Source organism: Saccostrea cucullata, unplaced genomic scaffold, assembly GCF_032062105.1.
Source record: "Saccostrea cucullata isolate Sc308-1 unplaced genomic scaffold, CSIRO_AGI_Scuc_v1 ctg9721, whole genome shotgun sequence".
Classification (NCBI taxonomy): Eukaryota; Metazoa; Mollusca; class Bivalvia; order Ostreida; family Ostreidae; genus Saccostrea; species Saccostrea cuccullata.
In genome coordinates this window covers 1-21599 of record NW_026924665.1, presented here as the reverse complement: position 1 = coordinate 21599, position 21599 = coordinate 1, and the positions used below count along the sequence as shown (strand labels likewise).

General features: G+C 32.7%; 1 protein-coding gene across 1 annotated transcript; it reads left to right on the top strand.

Annotated features, from left to right (window-relative positions):
• The first annotated feature begins 315 nt into the window (after positions 1 to 315).
• On the top strand, positions 316 to 15473 carry LOC134266993 (ficolin-1-like). Its single transcript, XM_062749218.1, has 4 exons — positions 316 to 423; positions 11690 to 11786; positions 12281 to 12445; positions 15232 to 15473. Exons 1-4 carry the CDS (start codon positions 316 to 318, stop codon positions 15471 to 15473), a joined length of 612 nt encoding a protein of 203 aa, XP_062605202.1.
• Positions 15474 to 21599: the final 6126 nt, after the last annotated feature.

Below are 21599 nucleotides of genomic sequence, written 5' to 3'. Positions count from 1 at the left end.
TCAAGTAGCATTGATGACGGAGATTATTGAAGCTAAGGCTACCCAGCTCCAAAACTTTGCCGAAACGCTAAAAAGTTAAAAAAATTCCACCGTTTTCTTAGAAACAACCTACGACAATTTCTGGGGATCTGGACTTGACGCAACCCAGACAAGTCATACTTGTTCCAAGGCGCGGCCAGGGAACAACACCCTAGTCCCTAGGTAAATTTATCGGAGAGCAGGCTGCGTGTCTTCGTTCTAAACCAGTCGTAAGGTCGTCATCCACTTCCAGAATGCGTGGCAAGGATTCAACTCAAATGCATGGACGTATCAGAAATGATAAAAGAGCTAAAAAGTACCGGAAACAAGGAAACTCCAACAGGAAAGGCCAAAAGTCGACAGGTGATGATGGATAGACATTTTCTCTACTCTCAGACAGCTAAGGTATTGTCATGTTGAAAATTTTGAATTGACCGGGTGGCAGTAAATACAAAATTTACAAAAATTTTGTATTTACTGCCACCCGGTAAATTCAAAATTTACAACATGACAGTATTTATGGTTGATATGTTTATAACATTGTCATATTTATTACAAAATGTCTGAAATGGAAACAATGAAATTTATCTCTGTTAATGCGTGTGGCCTGAATTTAAAAGAAAAAAGAGAAAAATTATATACCTGGTTATTATAAATTAGATACAAATATAGATATTTGTTTTATCCAGGAAACACATTACATTGAGAAAAATGAATTTCAATATGATTGTAAATGGCCCGGAAATTCTATTCATACTTATTCGGATTCAAGCTATAGTAGAGGTGTCTCTATTTTATTGAAAAAAAAAAACGTAAACGCCGAAATACTTGATACGCATAAATCGAAAGATGGCAGAAAACTACTAGTTAACATGAATGTTAATGATACAACCTTTACTTTGGTCAATGTTTATGCACCAAACATAGAATCAAACAGAATAGATTTTTTTAAAAGGTTGAAAACATTTATTAATAGTCATGCACTTAATCAGTCACATATTATTCTATGTGGAGACTTTAATTGTAATATAGATAATACAACTGACAAGAGTGCTAAAATCCTAAAAGATTGTGTAAATATCTTAAAAGTTAAAGATTTATGGTTGAATAGATATGAAAACCTAGATGGTTTTACTTGGTGTGATGCTTCTGATACTCCAAAAAGTAGAATAGACTTTGTCTACATAAGTGATGAACTATTAATACATTTTAAAAATATGTCTATCAGAAAGATTCCCGGAACACATGGCAATGGGACATGAATGTCTGATCACAGAATGTTGAAATTTGAATATAAAACAAGTATTAGCTTTCCTAAAAAGCTTGTCTGACGTGGTTTGCTTTAATTCATAAAGCGGAAAGAAATAAAATATATGTTATATAATTTCGTTCGTTCGATAATAAGACCGCGGAACATTAACTGGCGAAATTGGAAATATACAGCTTACGTCATTTTCATCCGTTACAATCAAAACATTCAGTGATAGACAATGAAATGGGCGGGTACAATTCGACGCGGACTTTTGGAAAACATCGGATTGAAATTTTTTTGCAGATCGAAATTCATTTTCAATCCACCTCAGCTACGCTAGGAGGTACATTATTACTGATTGACCCAGAATACAAATAATTTCAATTTTGGTACAGTTTGATTTTTTTATCCAGTGTTTTAAATGAATAAATATTTAAGGGGGAAATATTTCATTTCTGTTTGGTAAATATATGTATATCTTTGTGTTGGTGATGGTGGTGGTGGGGGGTTGAACGATTTTCAAATTAAGTTGTCCGACAGTTTTCAGTGAGAATAAGTATAAAACTCATGCACTCTTATAATCCTAGAAATAAAATATATTGTCATGTAAGCCGTGACCTGACTCTATAATTTTTTCACCCCCCCCCCCCCCCTGCTAGAATCAAACATCTAAAAAATAATCTTTGTCTTGTATGATGTTTCGCGTTCTTAAAATTATAAGCTAAAACTCATATTAATGTGAACTTCAAACAATATGTATTTGGGAGTTAAAATATAGTTGATTTTTGGATCATACATTCACTCTTTGCTTTGAAAACACCTTAGGTGGATTGAAAATGAATTTCGATCTGCTATTTCAATCCGATGTTTTCCAAACGTCCGCGTCGAATTGTACCCACCCATTTCGTTGTCTATCACTGAATGTTTTGATTGTAACAGACAGAAATGACGTAAGCTGTATATTTCCAATTTTGCCAGTTAATGTTCCGCGGTCTTATATCTTCAAGAGACCATGCGTAATCAATATTGTATAAAATAATGTACAAAGAACTTTAAATTGAAGCTCCTCGCTCCAAGATCATGAAACAAGCTACGACTTCAGTGAAATTTTTAATTGCCGATAAAATATTCATTAATTATGAAATTTATTTCTTCATTTGCACATAACAACATCTCTGTAAAACAATGTTGAAAATATCCCTAACCCTAACTCTTCTGGTCTGCTTGACCTTTACAACATTATATAAATATTGCATGTAGTTGAGTGTAACATTGAAAATTTTCACCCCAAGAAAACCATTGTCAACCGAGGCGCAGCCGAGGTTGACAATGGTTTTCGAGGGGTGAAAATTTTCAATGTTACACTCAACTACATGCAATATTTATTATATTATACTGAATGTTTTATACAGATACATATAACAGTGAACCGTGCGAGCATAAATTCTGCGCAGTCGCTATTTTTTGGAATACCACCCGTCGTCAAGCAATGTTGACTGTTGCTACGCTGGAGGGCGTGGCTTCATTATTCAGCGGGTAGTAGTGTTATTTAACAAATGTTTCTCGACCAATCAGATTCAACTAATTTCACATGAAGTATAATATTTTAATATAAAATAAAAATTTTGATCGACTTAGGCCAAAGATATTTCAAGATCCCGGGTTAGCATTTTTCAAGTAATGTTTTATATGTTAAATGACCTAACTGATCTTTTATTCTACAAACAGAATAAAATGAAGGTTGTAAATGATGAAATCAATGGGAAGATTTTTGATAGCCCTAACCCCAACCCTGGCGATAACAATCTTGGCAGAGCGCTACACATGCTGACCATTCCCCTGCTGTTCTTGAAAGCTTTAATTGCTTCTCAAACCATTTGGTGTACAATGATTCTCTATTTAACACGGTTACGTAATTGATTGATGAAATTTTGAACTGAAACATCTGGGAAAAGATACAAGAAGATGCAAACTAATTGAATGTAATATGGTCCGAAGTATAATTGTTGGATAAGATTGAAGTTTAACACTTCAGCCAACATACAAATCTATTTACACAATAAAGAATTTAAAGCGAACTTGAATAAGACTTTTTTTCTGTGTTCACTGCATTTTTCTCAGGCACCGTAAATAGTTTTTACAATACTTGGAGCAGGGCAACGGAGAGAAAATATTTGACCTCGTGCCTTATGTTTAGGTACTAGTAAATCAATGTCAAGGTATAAGTTTACTGAAAATAAGCAATCAATAATAATTTAACCATAACATGTAAAATGACTGAATCTTTGATACACAACACAAAACATTGATATTTATATAATAAGGCATTTTTTATAGAGAATTGAAGCGGACATGTTCAAAGATGAAAGCACGGATTAAACTAAAGATAAGATGACTCAGTTATGTAAATAAAAGCTCATTTTCTCCTGGGACGAACTACATGAGTCATTGGAGATTATGCATGTATCGAAATTTCCACCATCGAACTATCTAAACAATTTCATGGAACGACTGCATAAATAAGCCCTGGTTAAATCTAGTACTGTCTGACGCCGTGACGTCAGACAATGACTGAAAACAAACGAGTGGCGAGTTATTGGAAGATGAATACTTCTATTATAAACGAAAATGATTATAAGAAAAGTATTATTGACCTAATACAAAATATTGAAAAGCTAGAAAAGACCTATGTGGAAAAATCGGAAATCTTGAAACAAGATATCAAAAATATTTCAATTAATTTCTCCATTAGACGTCAAAGAACTTATAAACAAAACATAATGAATATAGAAAGAGAAATTTCTGAAATTGAAAACTTACCACATTATTTAATAGATATGAATAGAAAACGAGAATTAGAAACCCAACTAAGTAACCTTCTCGATCAAAAAACAAGAGGGGCACAAATTCGATCCCGTGCCAAATAGGTGCAAGATTTGAAAAGAATACGAAATTTTTTCTAGGTCTAGAAAAAAAACCCATAGACTCACAATATTATCAATGAAATTGAAACTGATGAAAAAGAAATACTTTCTACAAATAGAGATATTTTAGGGGAAATGTGTAACTATTATGAAAAACTATATAGCTCAAAATTGATACCACATAACAATATAAACTCATATCTAAGCGATTGTAATGTTAAACATTTAACAGAAACTAATAAAAAGGTATGCGAAATGTTTCCTACTCTTGAAGAATGTAAAGAAGCAGTCATAAATTTAAAAACTAATAAATCTCCAGGTTTAGATGGAATACCAAACGAATTTTATCAATGCTTTTGGAAACATTTATCTCCACTATTCTATGATATGCTAAAAGATATTTTTAAGAACAATGAGATGTGCTTCTCGCAAAAACTTTCTGTTATGTCTTTAATACATAAAAAAGGAAATAAATCTTTATTGAAAAATTATAGACCGATTAGTCTTACAAACACAGATTATAAATTTATGCATTTATTTTTGCAAGGCGCTTACAAAAGATAATCGATAAGTATATAGGCGACGAGCAAACCGCATATATTAAAGTAAGATTCATAGGAATGAATGCTAGGTTAATTCTCGACATTTTTGACTATTGTGAAAACAACAATCAAGAAGGTTTACTACTTTTTTTAGACTTTGAAAAAGCATTCGATTCCGTAGAATGGAACTTTCTTTTTAAAACACTCGAAAAATTTAACTTTGGTAATTGTTTTATAAAATGGATGAAAATCCTTTATAAAAATCCTACTTTCAGATTAAAAAATAATGGTTGGATATCCAAAACATGTGAAATGAATAGAGGAATTCGACAAGGATGCCCAATATCTGCAATATTATATCTTTTTGTAGCTGAAATATTGTCAGAAAGAATTAAAAACAACATAAACATTGAAGGGTTTAAATACAAAAATTCAGATAAAGAAATCAAGAATATACAACATGCAGATGATATGACTTTGGCGCTTAAAAACATTCAACCGCTATCCCAAGCAATAAGATCTTTTTTGTAAACATGCAGGATCAAAAATAAATTTAGATAAGACAGAATGTATTCTTTTAGGCTCCTTAAAAGACCAATATAACAATATAGAAGGTATAAACGTAACAAACCACGAGGTGAAATGTTTAGGAATATTCCTAGGACATGATAAAATAGAATGCTATAACAAAAATTGGATGAAAAAATATCATGAAATGGAAACTTTATTTGAGTCTTGGAAAAAAAGAAAACACTTTTTGGCAAATGCCCCGTAATAAATACGTTAGCTATTCCTAAATTGGTTTATAATGCCACAATACTAGAACTACCAGACAAAGACTATGTTAAGAAATTAAACAAATTAATTTTTAAATTTATCTGGAGTAAAAACGAACGAATAAAAAGAAATACTATGATAGAGGAAATAACTGAGGGTGGTATAGGTTTGACTGATATAGAATCAAAACTAAAGGCGTTGAAAGCAGCCTGGGTTCCTAGACTGCTTCTTACTAAACATGTGATAAAAGATTTTGTAAACAGCTTTTGTAAAACTCTAAATATTGATTTACAGTATATTTTAATTACAACAGAAACAGTTATAAAAAGATTTGATATTGTTCAACACATGCCGCTTTTTTATAAAGAAATCTTCTCATGCTATAACTTTTGCAAAGAAACTACAAAGCTAGATACAACAGATAGATTTTTGACACAACCTATTTGGTCCAATAAGTTTTTTTACTTACAAGGGAAAATCTTTCTGTTTTCAAAACTGGGTAAAAAGAGGAATCTTATACACATAACAATTATTCAATGAAAATGGAAAATTAAAATCTCTTAACGATTTCGCGCGTCTTATAAAAAATAAAAGTAACTGGCTGTGTGATTATATGATAATTAAAACAGTATTTATAAAATACGAACAAATCTTTGATTATTCAAAAATAGATTTTATCAAAATAGAAAATCCTATCCCATCCCTAAAAAAAACAAAACACTAAATTGTTTTACTCTAAAAAAGTACACTAAGTAAGGAGTTCAAAATAACAAATGATTCGGACTGGGAAAATATTTATTTTTACAAAATATAATTAATGGAAGACAAAAAATTAGCAGAATTTAATTATAAATTATTGAATAATATTCTTTGTAATAATTTGTTTTTAAGTAAATGGAATAGTAAAATAAACAAATATTGTAATCTTTGTCAAAATCTAAAAGAGAATATAAGACATTTAATTTTTGATTGTAAAAACGTTTTTCAAATATGGAATACAGTCAGTGAATATGTTGGCTTTACTGTACAATGGAAACATATTTTTATCGGATTTTATGTTGATCAAAACAATACAACAAGGCTGTACAATATTTTGTTTTCTTTTATTGCATACAAAATATACAAACACAAAATGTATTGTCGAATTGATGATATTGAAGAAAGTGGACATTCTTTGTTACATGCATTAAAAGATTCTGTTATGGCATATGCAACTGTTATGAAATTTATGAAAAAACTAATGAAGGAATTTACTTTCAAAAATTGTCATTGAGATTATAAAATATAGAATCCTTTGAATAAAAAAAATTATATAAACACTCACTGCAGGATGGGTCAGTCATCCTGTTGAAATTCAACCTGGGGGTAATGTGAATTGACTCTTAAGATGTGGTTTTACCTCCGGTTGTAAATGAGTGTATTCCATTTCTTTATATTTATAAAACCATCATTATAAAATCAAATTATCATTATCTGATATTAATTTTACAGTTACATGTACTATTATTTTCCTATTGTATAATATTTATTTTTGTTCTTACCTTCTCTCTATATATATTTTATTTCTACTGACCAATCTTTTCTATATACACACGTATTTGATATCACCACTTGAACTTTTCAAATGTAAAATATCTGATTAAGTGAAATGTTTATAATATATATATATCATGATGAAATATTCGATAATTTATTATAAAATAAACTACTGATCCAGGGAGCTCCTGGCACCCCAGGTGAAGTATATACGGAGGGCTTCTTCGGAAGTGTTACCTCAAATCATGTTGTATGTTATTGACAATAAATTAAAAAAAAAAAAGATAAATGGCGGAAAACTGGGACTTTTTTTTCATACGGAAATCAAAATTTATGTGTCATTTCTCAAGAGAGATGACAAAAATATGCTATTCAAATTAAGTTAAATAGAATTCTATTTCATTTACTATCAAATCATTTATGAAAATTAGATTAATTCAGAAAAATGAGATGGACTATTTTTATTGCAGAAGTTTCTTCGAGTTTATATAGACTGGTACGAGTTTGTATTGAATATCACAGGGGAGTAAATTGGGCAACACAGAAACACCACGACGGCCGCTACTATATAATTCATTGTAAAATTACTGCGCTAGAAACCGCGTGATAACCTAGGGAGTCTGAACATAGTTCAACTCCCAAAAACGATACATTTTGATGTATTTATGTCCGTAAAAGCTCTAACGTTGAATATTTTGTACAGCGTGTCTCCCATGTTGGTAATATGTATATTTATATATGTTGGTTTTTTTGTTAAACGCAATAAAAAATATTTTGTTTTATTACATATTGTTTTATTACATTTTGCGTTGTCTTCAGTGCAAAAAAAATAAAATTACGCAAAATGTAACAACGAAAAAGCACATTATTACATTTTGCGTTGATCTCGACGCAAAATGTAATAACGCAAAATGTAATTATCTAAAAATCGTGTTATTACATTTTGCGTTGATCTCGACGCAAAATGTAATAACGCAAAATGTAAAAATCCAGGTTAATTACATTTCGCGTTGTTATTACATTTCGTGTTGTAACATAGCATATCTACTCCTTTTTAGGAGCTATTTTTTGCATAAATTATAAATTTATAAAAATTACCAGATTTAGGATATCTTTTTAAAATTTTTTCCAGTTTTTGACGTTATGAATATATTAAGTTCATTAAGAGGGTCACCAATTATGTCATAGAATAAAACGTATAAACTAGACGCTCTTGAATATTTAAACTTACATGTAGTACTTATTATTATTTTTATAATAATTCAAAATATGTGATATCTGTCTTGTTCTGTACATGTAGTACAAAAAAGATAGAAAAAAGAAAATTAAAAAAAAAATAAAAAAACAAACAGGAATTTTAAAATGCCACCTTTGGAAACCAGAAAGTACAATATTGTATTCCCTGCATAATATGATCGATATATATAGTATTACTCAACAAATAAAACAAAAATAGTTGGAGCAAAAAGGTAAATATATAGCATTTGGATTGATAAATTGCTCTGAAGAGTGAAAAATACTATTTTCCAATATTATCCTATATTTAATGTAGCTGTACATGTATTTGGATTTGGTCTTTATAAGAATAACCAGCAGTAGATTTTCAATAAATTTAACGTTGATGTCAAAGTAAGGTACATATGCTATCAATTTAAAGAGGATCTTTAGAGTACATTTAGTTTGTTCAAAACACTTAGTGGGCTCCCTTAAACACAAAACGCCTTTTTATCAGGATCCACAAGTCTTACGAACAGCAGTACATTGCCTTCTAAAGTTGTTTTAAATTGGAACTTACAGGGATCTTTATTAAAGAACTGTTTGAAGTACATTTAGATATTTTATGTCGTTTCAGTTTTGTTACATAGCAGTTTGTATTTGTAAGGATTACAACAAATGAAATGTATCTAATTGGAATAATTTTCTACAAAACACTAATTGCTATTTCTTTTAATTATCCATGTGCACTGTTGGGGATTGAGAATCAGCTTCAGAGTTTCGTAAATAGGAGGTATGATCAAACGATGGTCTAGTAACGAATATCCGTTACTTCCATCGTTATCCCTATTCGTCTCGATTATTTATGATTACTTTTAAACCTTTCCAAGAAAAAATCTCTCAATTCATTAAACAAATTTAAAACATTAATAGTGTTTTAACCATATGTTAAATCTACCAGGGAATCGGTCACGTGAGACCTCAATGATCATACACAGGCAGATCTGAAAGACTGCTATATAATTATATATTAAAAGCTTCATTAGCAATAGATTTAGAAGCAGTTGATTGTCGTCGAAGAACCCACTGTTTAATCTGAAAAACATATTTAAAAAAACAAACTATTTGTATGTCTTAAGATGATTAGTCTCTATTGTTTTGGACAAATTTTAGTTCTCTTACAGACTTGCATCTCCCAGTGCTTCGAACCGTTTGATCCAAAAACTTTGCTCGTAAGCAATTATGAAAACTCCTCATTCCCCGGTTTTAAGCTCCTGAACAATGCCGACATTGCAACATGCATGGTAGTTTGTTTCAGGTTTAAGTTGTGTCGCTCAGTGGATTGGATACAAAAAGAAAATATATGTCACCTTAACACAAAGTTTTTCACCAAGAATGACAGCAGTTCAGTGTCTACAGGCCATATCTTTCATTTCGAAAAGGAACATTTTCCAACGGTAAGAAAGAAATCATAACACATTTCTATAAGAATAAATTGAATCATATGCTGTTTATTATATCACAACTTTTCGAGGGGTTTAATGTTCGTTGATTTCAAGGCACGAGGAGACAAACGAATTGAACGAATTCATGTCCACCACGAAATGTAAAATATTGAAAACATAACTACTCAACAAATTCAAGTCCACACTAACCAAGAGTTTTTCCTAAAAACACGAAAATTTGAACCCAAGAAATAACTGTGATTTGATTTTACTTCAGCACTTGGCAGGCAGATGTCTGAATCATGACTGTACTGAGAATGAAATCTGTATTGCTGGGAAATGTGTCTATGCATCAGAAGGTAAAATATCAATTTGCGTACTGTAGGAAATGTCTTTTAAATTTAGTGATCTTGCACATATTTTTTTGATCTAGATAAAACATATATCAAAATTTTATTTCTAAAATCTTTGATAAAGATTTTTATCTTCTAGTTTCTGTTATTTGTTTGACGTATTAGATGTTTAATGTCAGAGTCTTTTCTGTAGTATAATAACATTGTAAAGCTTAAAAAAATGGGAAAAAAAACTTTTATCATGAAACATCAGTAAATCTGAATGGGATTATTGTGCTTATAAATATAAATATTTTTTAAATATTTTCCTTGAAAAAAAAAGCCGTGTTATCTTTATACGCTTTGTTTGTTTGAAGATATATATACTGATTGTGATTTATTTTTGCCTCGAATAGAAAAAAATTATAAAGACTGTTCAGATATTGTGAAAAAAGACCCAAGCAAGAAAGGACAAGATGGGGTGTACATTATTTACCCTGACACCCGGAAAGAGGTCTTCTGTGACATGACGACAGATGGAGGAGGGTGGACGGTGACTAGTGTTTTCATTTTTGTTCAATGATCACCGAATATTCAGTTAAATGTCCTCTTATAAGGTACTGTAAAATCACATATTTTCATGGGGTCAAATTTCCGTGGTTTGAGGAAAATCTCTTGGTTCATTGAGATAAGATTTCGTGGATCAAGATTTTATGATAAGTTATGAATGTAACATTTCACATTTCGTGGAGGATATGAAATTGTGCGTCTCGTAATACCTCGATAGCAACGAAAATTTAACCAACAAGAATATTTGTGATTTCTCAGTATTTCATTTTTAACTAGACAATTTCAAACAGTTGCAGATCTTAAAGGGTATAATAACACATTAAACAAAACTTAATGGTGATATTTATCTCTTGCTAATTGTGATGTGTAAACTGTCCTGGAAAATGATCATTTTAAATATAGTATGGAAAGCGAAAGGCCACGTCCTTTCTTGATAATTAATAGCATTTGCTTAATATTAAGGGGCACTGTAAAACGATTTTTATTCGCGTGCAAGAATTTTTCGCGAATTCGGAAGGGCCTCGTCATCGCTAATATTTCTCACTGAGAACTGATTCTTAAAGTACGTGTCTATTCACAGGAGATCCGTAATAGGCCTGATGGCAAAATATAAGCCGTCGCGAACTAGTTAACCTCTGGTGAATCGATAAATGAAGTCTTCGCGAATGGTTTACAGTTCACCCTTACAAAAGGAGGTTGAATTTTAGTACGCGATTGAGTATTTTTAATACTTGCAGGCACAGAAGTTTTAATAAAGAAACAACCCACAAGTTTCTGATTTGGAATTGGTTTCTAAAGCCTTTACTGGGTGAACGAGAGTTGTTCAATAAATAATGACCTAAGTGCTCCGAAAGAGAGAAAAACGCTTTAAAATGATTTAGCCTTAATGGTTTTTACTTAAATATTCTCTTTTAATTCAAACACGTGTTATTAATTATTATTTAGGCCCTGTTTATTAAGAGTATTACAATACACATTGGCATATTTTCTAACTCAAAATAACAGATAATTTAGGAGAATATTACTATAGTGATTTTAACAAAAATCAAATGAATTTGGTATCTTTTATTGTTTACAGGTCATTCAGAAACGTCAAGATGGTGACGTCGACTTCTATATGTCATGGCTGGCCTATAAACATGGATTTGGGAACGCCTCAAAGAACTATTGGATAGGTATATAATACTATATTTAAGTTAAAACTTTCTTTTAAAAATGATCTTTCTATTTGTTTTGTTTCTTTATTCTTTTATGTAAATTGAATAATTTTGATAAATCGTGTTTAATAGATGAAGGATATGGAGATAACGAATAGTATGCAATATCAAAGTCCATAAAACAAAGCAAAATAGGAGCAGAGCAAACACGGACCTTCGAAACATCAGAGGTGGGATCAGGTGCCATGGAGTAGTGAGCATCCCCTGCTGACCGATCACAGGTTTAAAGCAATAACCTATTTCCGGCTAGAAATAAAATAGCAGACAAAGTTTAAAGTCAATCTGATGATCAAAATTAGGGATATTTTAAAAGTTCAAAATCGGTTAAAATTTGAACGTAAATAAGAGTTTGAATTTTTTTTATTATGATAATCGTGTACTGTTCGAGCAGCGAGCGGTGGGGTAGAAGCACATCTCAGGGGCTGTAAATGTACATTTACATATATATATAGGGAATGATGCAATCCACACCTTAACTAAGGATAAAAACCAAGAACTCCGAGTTGATCTTGAGCGTTATAACGAACGACAGGCCTATGCTGTGTATTCCACATTTTACATCGGACATGAAGTCACTAAATATATACTGACAGTATCGGGATACAACGGGACTGCGGGTAAGTAGTGTGAATCTTCCCAAAAATGTAATAGGGAAAAAAATTAATATACCCCCCCCCCCTCAAAAAAAAGGGGGACAACTGTAGATCCTACGACAAGTAAACGCATTGAGGCCCACCTGCATCTACCGGGTTAATGAAAATTTTCTATTATAGAATATATTATTATTTTTTTTTTTTAATTTTCATTATTCGAATTCTTTCTTTTTCCAGTTTTATCAATTCAGATGTATTTTAATCTTTTTGTGTTTTTTTAATGAGCGTTAAAAATAAACACATAATAATGTCATAAATGTCAGGTAACTCCTCCTAAAGATAAAAAATGAGGTGTAAAATGTTTTTGGTTGCCTCTTTGTTTTTCTCTTCAAAGAAAATATACAAAAATATAATTCATCTATTGTATAATTATTATACGAGGGTTGTCCCGTAAAATCGTGGACAAGTTGTCTAGTAGGAAAAATAAACATCACTGCCTTATGAAATTTTCACTTTTATTTAGTACATATTTTAGTAATATACACAGCAAATTTCAGATAAATATATGCATAAATAAACACATTATGAGATTTTATGCCATGTATTGTATCACCTTACGGCGCGTGGATTATAACGTCAAAGTGTCTAAAACAGCGTTACGTTTTATCTTTGCTGAAAATGAAGTTGGATGAGTCCGACTTAAATTTAGGAATTTCATTGAAACACATTCTTTAGTCTCCATAAACAGTCGAAGAACCAATTGGCACCCTCATGCGATCTTCTGAAGATTTATTAGTAAGTTACGGACAATATTCTCACCACCATTCAACTAATAGAAAATCTCATATCGGCGTTCTACTGTGACAGTGTCTTTTGCTATTAAATAAGAAGTTTGTCCGTATGTTTTGTACTCCCCAGCTAGGGACTCGATCCAAAAGACTTTGCTAAGAAAACGGTTAAGAAAACTCCTATTTCATTTGTATACTTAAGATATGGTGATATTTATATAATTTTTTATTCTTCTATGGTCATTTTAAGTCTCTAAAGGTGTCATTACAACATCGAACTAAAACTGAACTGCTCTCCGGTGCGCCGTAACGTCATAAAACGTCGCCATTTTTTCGTGTGTTGTGTTTACCACTTTCCCATTTCGAATGCTCAAGAAACTGCCAAAAATTAACCAAATGCCTTAAAATTTATACAAAGACAACAAAATTGATTGTGGAATTGAATGAGGATAATTTTAATCCAAATCTTATGTATTTAAAACTTTTATTTTGAATTCAAACTTGTGTATTCTTGAATAAAACCTTGGTTTTTTGACCGTGCGCCGTAGGACACTACCCCGTGCACATTCAAGCATAATAAAATCTTTATTTTTCCCTATATTTTATCAAAAAAATTATCATGCACTTAAATATGATAAATAACAATTACTGAAATTTTCAGCTTAGTGCGCCCATTACTTTTCGAGAAAAACGCTTTGTCCACGATTTTACAGGACAACCCTCGTATATATATATATATATATATTAGATAGTTAATTCTTTTAAATAAAGTCAAGTTTAAATACTTTCATATGTTTTCATTATCATGATGTATTGGACTCAAGACATTGCAAAATTTTGTTACCGTTTGATGTTACCAACATTTGATGAGTTTTGTGTTCTATGGTTTTGATTTTAAATTCTAATTTACTGCAATCAGGCGTGCAACAAAATTGCATTATAATTAGCAATTCCCTTTTTAATAATCTTTACTTAAAATAAATTGAAAAAATGTTTGATACTATTTTGATACTCAAAACACTATGTCTATCAACAAATGAAAGACATTTTACAGTCAAATCTGAATACATGTAGTTTTCTTCATCATTTCAGTAATATACATTTTTAAATACATGAAAACTTGCTAATAATCATGTTTAAGATCTTGAATATATGAGATGAAAAATATCAATCAGATGAACTTTTTATAAACTAAGAACGAGTTATTGCGAGTTGTAATTTATGAAACAATGGTAAATATATACATACGTATCAGATATCAGGAGTGCAAGACAATAATGCAAAATTTACACCTCTCTTATATTGTACTTATCAAATTTATGTTAAGTTTATTTATTTCTTGGATTTTCTTATAATTCCTGCATTGTGCTTAATTCGATAAAATATTTTTTTTTGCATAAATGTTCAGGAGACAAGAACAATTCTTCGCCCATGAAAGATAATAATTCCCCTCGGGCGTTTCCGGCGGGGAATATGATTTTTCATGGGCGAAGAAATTGTCATGTCTCCCTCACTATCATGCAATCATAAACTTTTAATGATAAATGTGATGACTTTCTCAACCGTCAACTCCCTTAACCTATGTAACTGACTGTATACCCTTTTCAAGTACATGTACACATGTGTACCCCCCCCCCCCCCCTCAGTTTATTCAAATGGCAAGAACATGCTCTACCCAAGTACAATTTTAGAAACGAGGCAAGTTATTGACAAAAAAGTTGATGAAGCAAGGATATGAAGAGCCTCGTTTAAAGTCATCATTTTTCAAATATTATCGTTGATAAAATGACCTTGTCAGGAAATAAAAAGTATCATTAAATCAAATGCACGATGATACGTTTTTGTTCAAATTGTTAGGCCATTATTCACACACTGAACTGTCAACAGATTTTTCTTTTTCCCCCTTTCATGACAGAAAGCACCTATAGCGGATGCAGCCAGTTGACACTTTAGTATGATAAATATTTCAAAAAATAGCTATAACTTTTTTTGTCAATTTCAAGTATACTGTAATATTTTTAGGTGACAGTTTGGACGAACATAATGGTATGCAATTTAGTACATACGATCAGGACAATGATATTGTGTTTTATAAGTGTGCTGTAACCTATCATGGAGCCTGGTGGTACAAAGACTGTTACAACGCAAACCTGAACGGACTGTACTCCCCCTCTCCAAATAAATCTGGTCATTTTCCGATATGGAAGACCTGGGTGATAGAAGCTCTACGTAAGACCATGATGATGATAAGACCGAGAAACTGAGTCAGAATGATCAGCTATAAAGATAGGTTGTACGGGAGGTATACTGCAGCTCTACCAAAGATAATGATGTAATGATTACGAGGGGTGATCACAATCGTAACTTCTCGGGCCTTTTCACCCTAGCGTAAAAACGACCTCGAATGTATATGGTTGACGCCATGACAACCCTCCCTTTTCACGATCTTTGAAATAAATGCATGGGGACCTTTTATCTTTGGAATATTGAATTTAACTTTATTCAATATAATGATATTACCATGAATATACTATAGAAAGGACGTCTAACTCCGTATATCCTATATTTGAAGAAATAGGAAATGTATAATTTTTTAACATCCGGTCGTTTGTTGAACAAGTACAACTGAGGCAATCATTTTTATGGAATATCTTGGGATCTTTATTTTTTTGCAGTAGCGTATAATAATTTGTACACAGTTTATTAAGACAAAAGACTTCCTCTAAATTCAATCAATTATTGGATTGATAGTTTGAATGAAGGAATGCAGATGGTTCAATATGATATTTGTTATGTTGCCTAGTGAATGCAAGTTTGAAAAGGGATGTGTTTTTAATTAAGCAATTTGTTATCCGTGTCTTGTCAGCACCCATTTTCAGTCGACTCACACATATTTGAAACATCTCACTTGTTTTTTAAAATGATTTATTTCGCCTTTTTAGGTCCCCTGTGTCACTCAGGTGACCTATTGCCACCTGTTTTTGTTCGTCGTTCGTCGTCAATTGATCGTAAACTTTTAAACCTTTTCAGCTTAATTGGCCACTAAGTCAATTTCATACTGGCATTAGCATTTATGGGTGCAGGAGAACAAAAATTGTGAAATTCATGGCCCCTGTCCCCCTAGGGGCTGAGGGGCTGGGTCAACACCACTCATATTTATGCACCTTTAAACATCTTCTTTACTCCTGGACAGCAAGCAATCAAACTGTTGGCATGATTTATATAAGTATTGAGTCAAAAATGGTGAAAATCATGGCACCAGGGTTCGGGGCTCTAAAGCTAGGGCGGGGCTATGAAGTGAAGATGCATTATTTCTTTGAAAATCTTCTTCTCTGCTCCTGGGCATTTAACAAAAAAATGTAATGTATAGTTATGATAAGCAAGAGTGTCTCTTTCAAAATCATGAATTTCATGACCCCAGGGTCAGGGTTTCTGGGGTTAGTGCGGGGCTATATAGAGTATTTAGTACTAGTGAAAGCATTATTTCTTTTAAAATCTTCTCTGCTCCTGGTTACTAATTAAACTAACCAAGTACATAGTTAAAATAAATAAGACTGCTTCTTCAAACATTGTGAATCTCATGGCCCCAGGGTCAGGGGTTCTGGTATTAGGGCGGGGCTCTACTGATTATTATAGTGAAAATGCATTAATCCTAGAAATTATGACAATGATCTAAGTACATTTTTATGAGGAAGAAAGGTTCCTCTTTCAAACTGATTAATTTCAAAGTGGAAATGCAATATAGAATATATTTTTAAAAACCCTACATTGCAAGAAGAAAATACTTGCTGTGGGTTTCAACTCAACATTAAGGTACACCGATGATCAAGTAACAATAGTTTCTTCAGTTCAAACGTCGACTTGTTATATCCCAGTGACCTTTAAATTAAAGTCACCCCTGAATGTGCCACGATGATACGAATTTTTAATGTTTAGAAGTTTTACTGAGTATGGAAGATGAAGACGAAGGCCAATTGAGACTCTACTGTATAAGATTGATTGATTGTATATTGTTTAACGTCCCTCTTGAAAATTTTTCACTCATATGGAGACGTCACCGTATGCCGGTGAAGGGCTTCAAATTTAGACCTATACTCGGCACTCAGGGCCATTGAGCAGTGAGGGTTCTTTATCGTGCCAGCGCCTACCGTGACACGGGACCTACGTTTTTTTAAGGTCATATCCGAAAGACCCGTGACTTTCACTTCTGATGCCGAGCGCTTGGCGAAGGAACAGTCACTACCTATTTTTACGTCTTAGGTTTGAAGCGGCGCCGGGAACGAGAATCGAACCCGACCCTCCCGATCACGAAGCGCACGCTCTACCACTAGGCTACCGTGAACGGTCTACTGTATAAGAAAAGAAATGATTTCTTCATCTTTTTCAAAGTGAACTTTCCTTATTTGTAAAGTTATATTCCGCTATCACCTCATTATGGTTTGGCGAGTTAAACTTTGCATTAATATACCTTTTTATTATAGTTATTCAAAAAAATTGTTTTTCTTTTTCTAAATCATGTCATTCCTGCTCATCAAAATGATTCCTATGCGATTAGTTGCTATTGTTGTGCGAAAAAAAATGTTACTTCTGTTAGAGAATTCGATCATCACCATTAAGTTGTTATTCTATCCGAAAATATGTTATTCCTATTCGATAATTTTGTCTTTTCTATTCGTTAATAAAATAATATACATTTGATGACCATGTCATTCCTATCAAATTGAATTTACATGCAACCAGTTCTTGTTTTGTCATATTTCCCAGAATGCAATCATTGAAAAAGAATAAGAAAAACATCACAAAGGGGAGATAAAATTATGCAATAAGATAAGAAGTTTATCGAATAGGAATCGTATTTTTTATTCGAATAGAAATAGATGCTAGTATGTTTTCGAACAACTTTATTGCATATAAACCAAATAATTATCAAATAATAAAGATAAAACTATTGAATAGGAATGACAAAATAAGCGAAAAGGAATCGCAAATTTTCAAAATATATGACCTCGAATAGGAAACGCATGTTTTTGAGAGAAATGATATAAAAAAAATATTATGACATAGGAATCATATTGTCACTTTCCCTCCAATGGGTATAGCAATTTATCAAATACAAATTACAAATTATCAGAATAACCGCTAATCGAAAAGGAATCACCTTGTATTGAATAAGAATGATATGTTTTAGAATAAGAATATAATCTCATTCATAAGGTTATGCTCCAAAACCGACCAATTTATGAGCCAAGGCAGGCTTCTGAGAGATAAGTTTGTTACAGGGATTTCACCAACGTTCATGCTATGGTCGCTATATTGATATTTTTCACAAAAACCTATCACAGTATTCATTTTGGTCGATGTGTATTGTTCTAATTCGTAGGCTTTTAATTTAGTTAATTTTTATACTAAATTTCACTAGATGGGATGTTCTACCCACCTATCAATATAAAAAAGGCTCACTTTCTAAACACCAGTTTTCCAGGATTTTTATCATGTCCTATAACAATTTTGTAGTTATTTATGGATGCTATGGATTTTAGAAAGCATTGCCAAACAAGAGGCCAACGGGCCTTATAGGTCACCTGAGTATTGTGTAACAACTTTCAAACAATTAAATTTGGCTCGTATTTTAAACCAGAGGCCATAAAATTCACAATTCACAATTTTGAAAGAGGCACCATTGCTTATCATAGTTATTAACTTAGCATGCTTACTCTGTTTACTTAATACTCAAAGGTAGATCAGAGTAACAAAGAGAAAATGCATTTCCACTTTGTACCCAGTTCCCCAAAAGAACCACTGACCCAGGGGCCACATATTTCAAAATTTTGCAAAATTTTATCATAATATGGTTGATTAATACCACAGGCCTTTGGATCGCTTAAAAAAATTGTGTGTGTAAAAAAAAATATATTTTTTTTTCAATAACTCAATTTTTTTTTCTAAGCGATCTAAAGGCCTGTGATTAATACCAAAGAGCAAATTTCAAAGCATTAATTTATTTTCAGAATATGTGTACTCCCCCCCCCCCCTGACCCAGGGGGCATGAAAAAAACACTTTGCTAGATGCACCTTTCTTCATCATTAATATACCGGTATATAATTGGATCATTGGCATAAAACCCCGGAACAAAGCAAAATATTTTCAAAGAAGTAATGCATTTTTACTATATAATCAATAGAATAGAGCCCTGTCTTAACACCAGAACCCATAACCCTGGGGCCATAAAATTCACAAATTTGGAAGAGGCACACTGTTCATCATAACTATGTACTTATGTTAGTTTATTTAATACCCAGAAGCAAGGAAGAAGATTTTCAAAGAATAATGCATTTTCACTATATAATCAATAGAGCCCCGCCTTAACACCAGAACCCCTGACCCTGGGGTCATAAAATTCACAAATCTGGATGAGGCACTTTTGTTCATCGTTACTACATGTATGTACTTAGTTAGTATATTTAGTATACCCAGAAGCAGAGATGAAGATTTTCAAAGAAATAATGCATTTTTATTATATAATCAATAGAGTGCCGCCCTTACACCATAACCCCTGACCCTTGGGCCATAAAATTTACAATTTTGGTAGAGGCATTCTTGCTCAGCATAACTATGTACATAGTTAGTTTATCTAATACCCAGGAGCAGAGAACAAGATTTTCAAAGAATAAATGCATTTTCACTATATAATAATAGAGCCCCGCCCTAACACCAGAACCCCTGACCTTGGGGCCATAAAATTCACAAATCTGGAAGGGACATTCTTGCTCAGCATAACTATGTACATAGTTGGTTTATCTAATACCCAGGAGCAGAGAACAAGATTTTCAAAGAATAAATGCATTTTTACTTTACAATCAATAGAGCCCCGCCCTAACACCAGAACCCCTGACCCAGGGGCTATAAGATTCACAAATCTGGAAGAGACACTCTTGCTCATCATAACTATGTACTTAGTTAATTTATTTTATACCCAGGAGCAGAGAAGAAGATTTTCAAAGAATTTATGCATTTTCACTATATATTCTATTAACCCCGCCCTAGCACTTGATTCCCTGACCCAGGGGCCATGAATTTCACAATTTTGGTAGAGGACTCAATGCTGATTACAATCATGCCAACAGTTTGCCTGCTTGATGTCCAGGAGTAAAGAAGAAGATTTTTAAAGATTGCAATAATTTTAGTGGTTTTGGCCCCACGCCTCAGGCCCCAGGGGGGCTGGGACCATGAAATTCACAAATTCTGTTCCTTTACCCATAGATGCTGTATACCAAATTTGGTTGATATTGGTTCAGTGGTTTCAGAGAAGAAGCTGAAAATGCGCAGCACAGTTAAGGTGCGCAATGGAAATATCAACTAAATTTTGTATTTAAAAATGTATTCGTAATCGGGATGGCGATTATTTTTAGTTCATTATTTATATCAGATAATTGTAATTATTATTAATAACTACATATCGAGAGTAGTATAAGCAGCCCCGATAGGGCGGAAGATTCTGATTGGCTGAGAGAAATCATGTGATCAGTTCTGAGGGTGAGGGGATAAGTGGGTCAACTGAGTGCCGTGCTAACCCTAACCCCTTAGCCCCCTAACCCTAACCCTAACCCTAACTAACCCTAACCCCCTAACCCTAACCCTAACCCTAACCCTAACCCTAACCCCCTAACCCTAACCCTAGCCCCTAACCCTAACTAACCCTATCCCCCCTAACTAACCCTAACTAACCCCCTAACCCTAACTAACCCTAACCCCCTAGCCCTAACTAACCCTATCCCCTAACCTATCCCTAAATACGGGGTGTGTTTACACTATACGTAAGTACTACGTTTTTTGTTTATGCTGACTGCACAGGTAAATGCGCCGTGTGCAAAAAACATTGCAAGAATGTGATTATGACGTCACGCATTCATTCACAGTCTAAAGCTCAGTCTAGCCTAACCGGTTTGAACTGGTTTTACTGAAAGACAAGAACACACAGATTTTGATTTTTCAATTTTATTCAAGTGAAAATATACATACAATTTACATTTTCTGTTTCTTCTGGGCCTTCTCACTGGTCAGGGGTAGTTTCCTTTTAGTTTCCCTAGGTTTTCTTTCTATGTCTTTTACCGATACATAGCATGGCTCCATTTGTTTCTTACTCTCTCCTGATCCGCCCTGGGTCCCTTCTTTTTTCTGGTCAATGTTTCCTCCTTCTTCTCTCATTTTTTTCTCTTTCCCCAAGAATGACTTTGTGATTGGTGATAATAATCCACTAATGTAACAAAATCCACTGCTGTTATGACATTTCAGTTTTTCCATCTTGTTTTCAAGAGCACTCACCTTGCTGTTCAATTTATTCACCTTGTCATCCACATCATTCATCTTGGTGTTCATTTGATTTAGTTTG

Excerpts from the sequence above, each read along its gene's own strand:
- LOC134266993 (XM_062749218.1), top strand. The coding sequence starts at position 316 with ATGATAAAAGAGCTAAAAAGTACCGGAAACAAGGAAACTCCAACAGGA. Across the intron at positions 424-11,689 it reads TCTACTCTCAGACAGCTAAG|GTCATTCAGAAACGTCAAGA; the intron begins GTATTGTCATGT and ends TATTGTTTACAG. Across the intron at positions 11,787-12,280 it reads CTCAAAGAACTATTGGATAG|GGAATGATGCAATCCACACC; the intron begins GTATATAATACT and ends ATATATATATAG.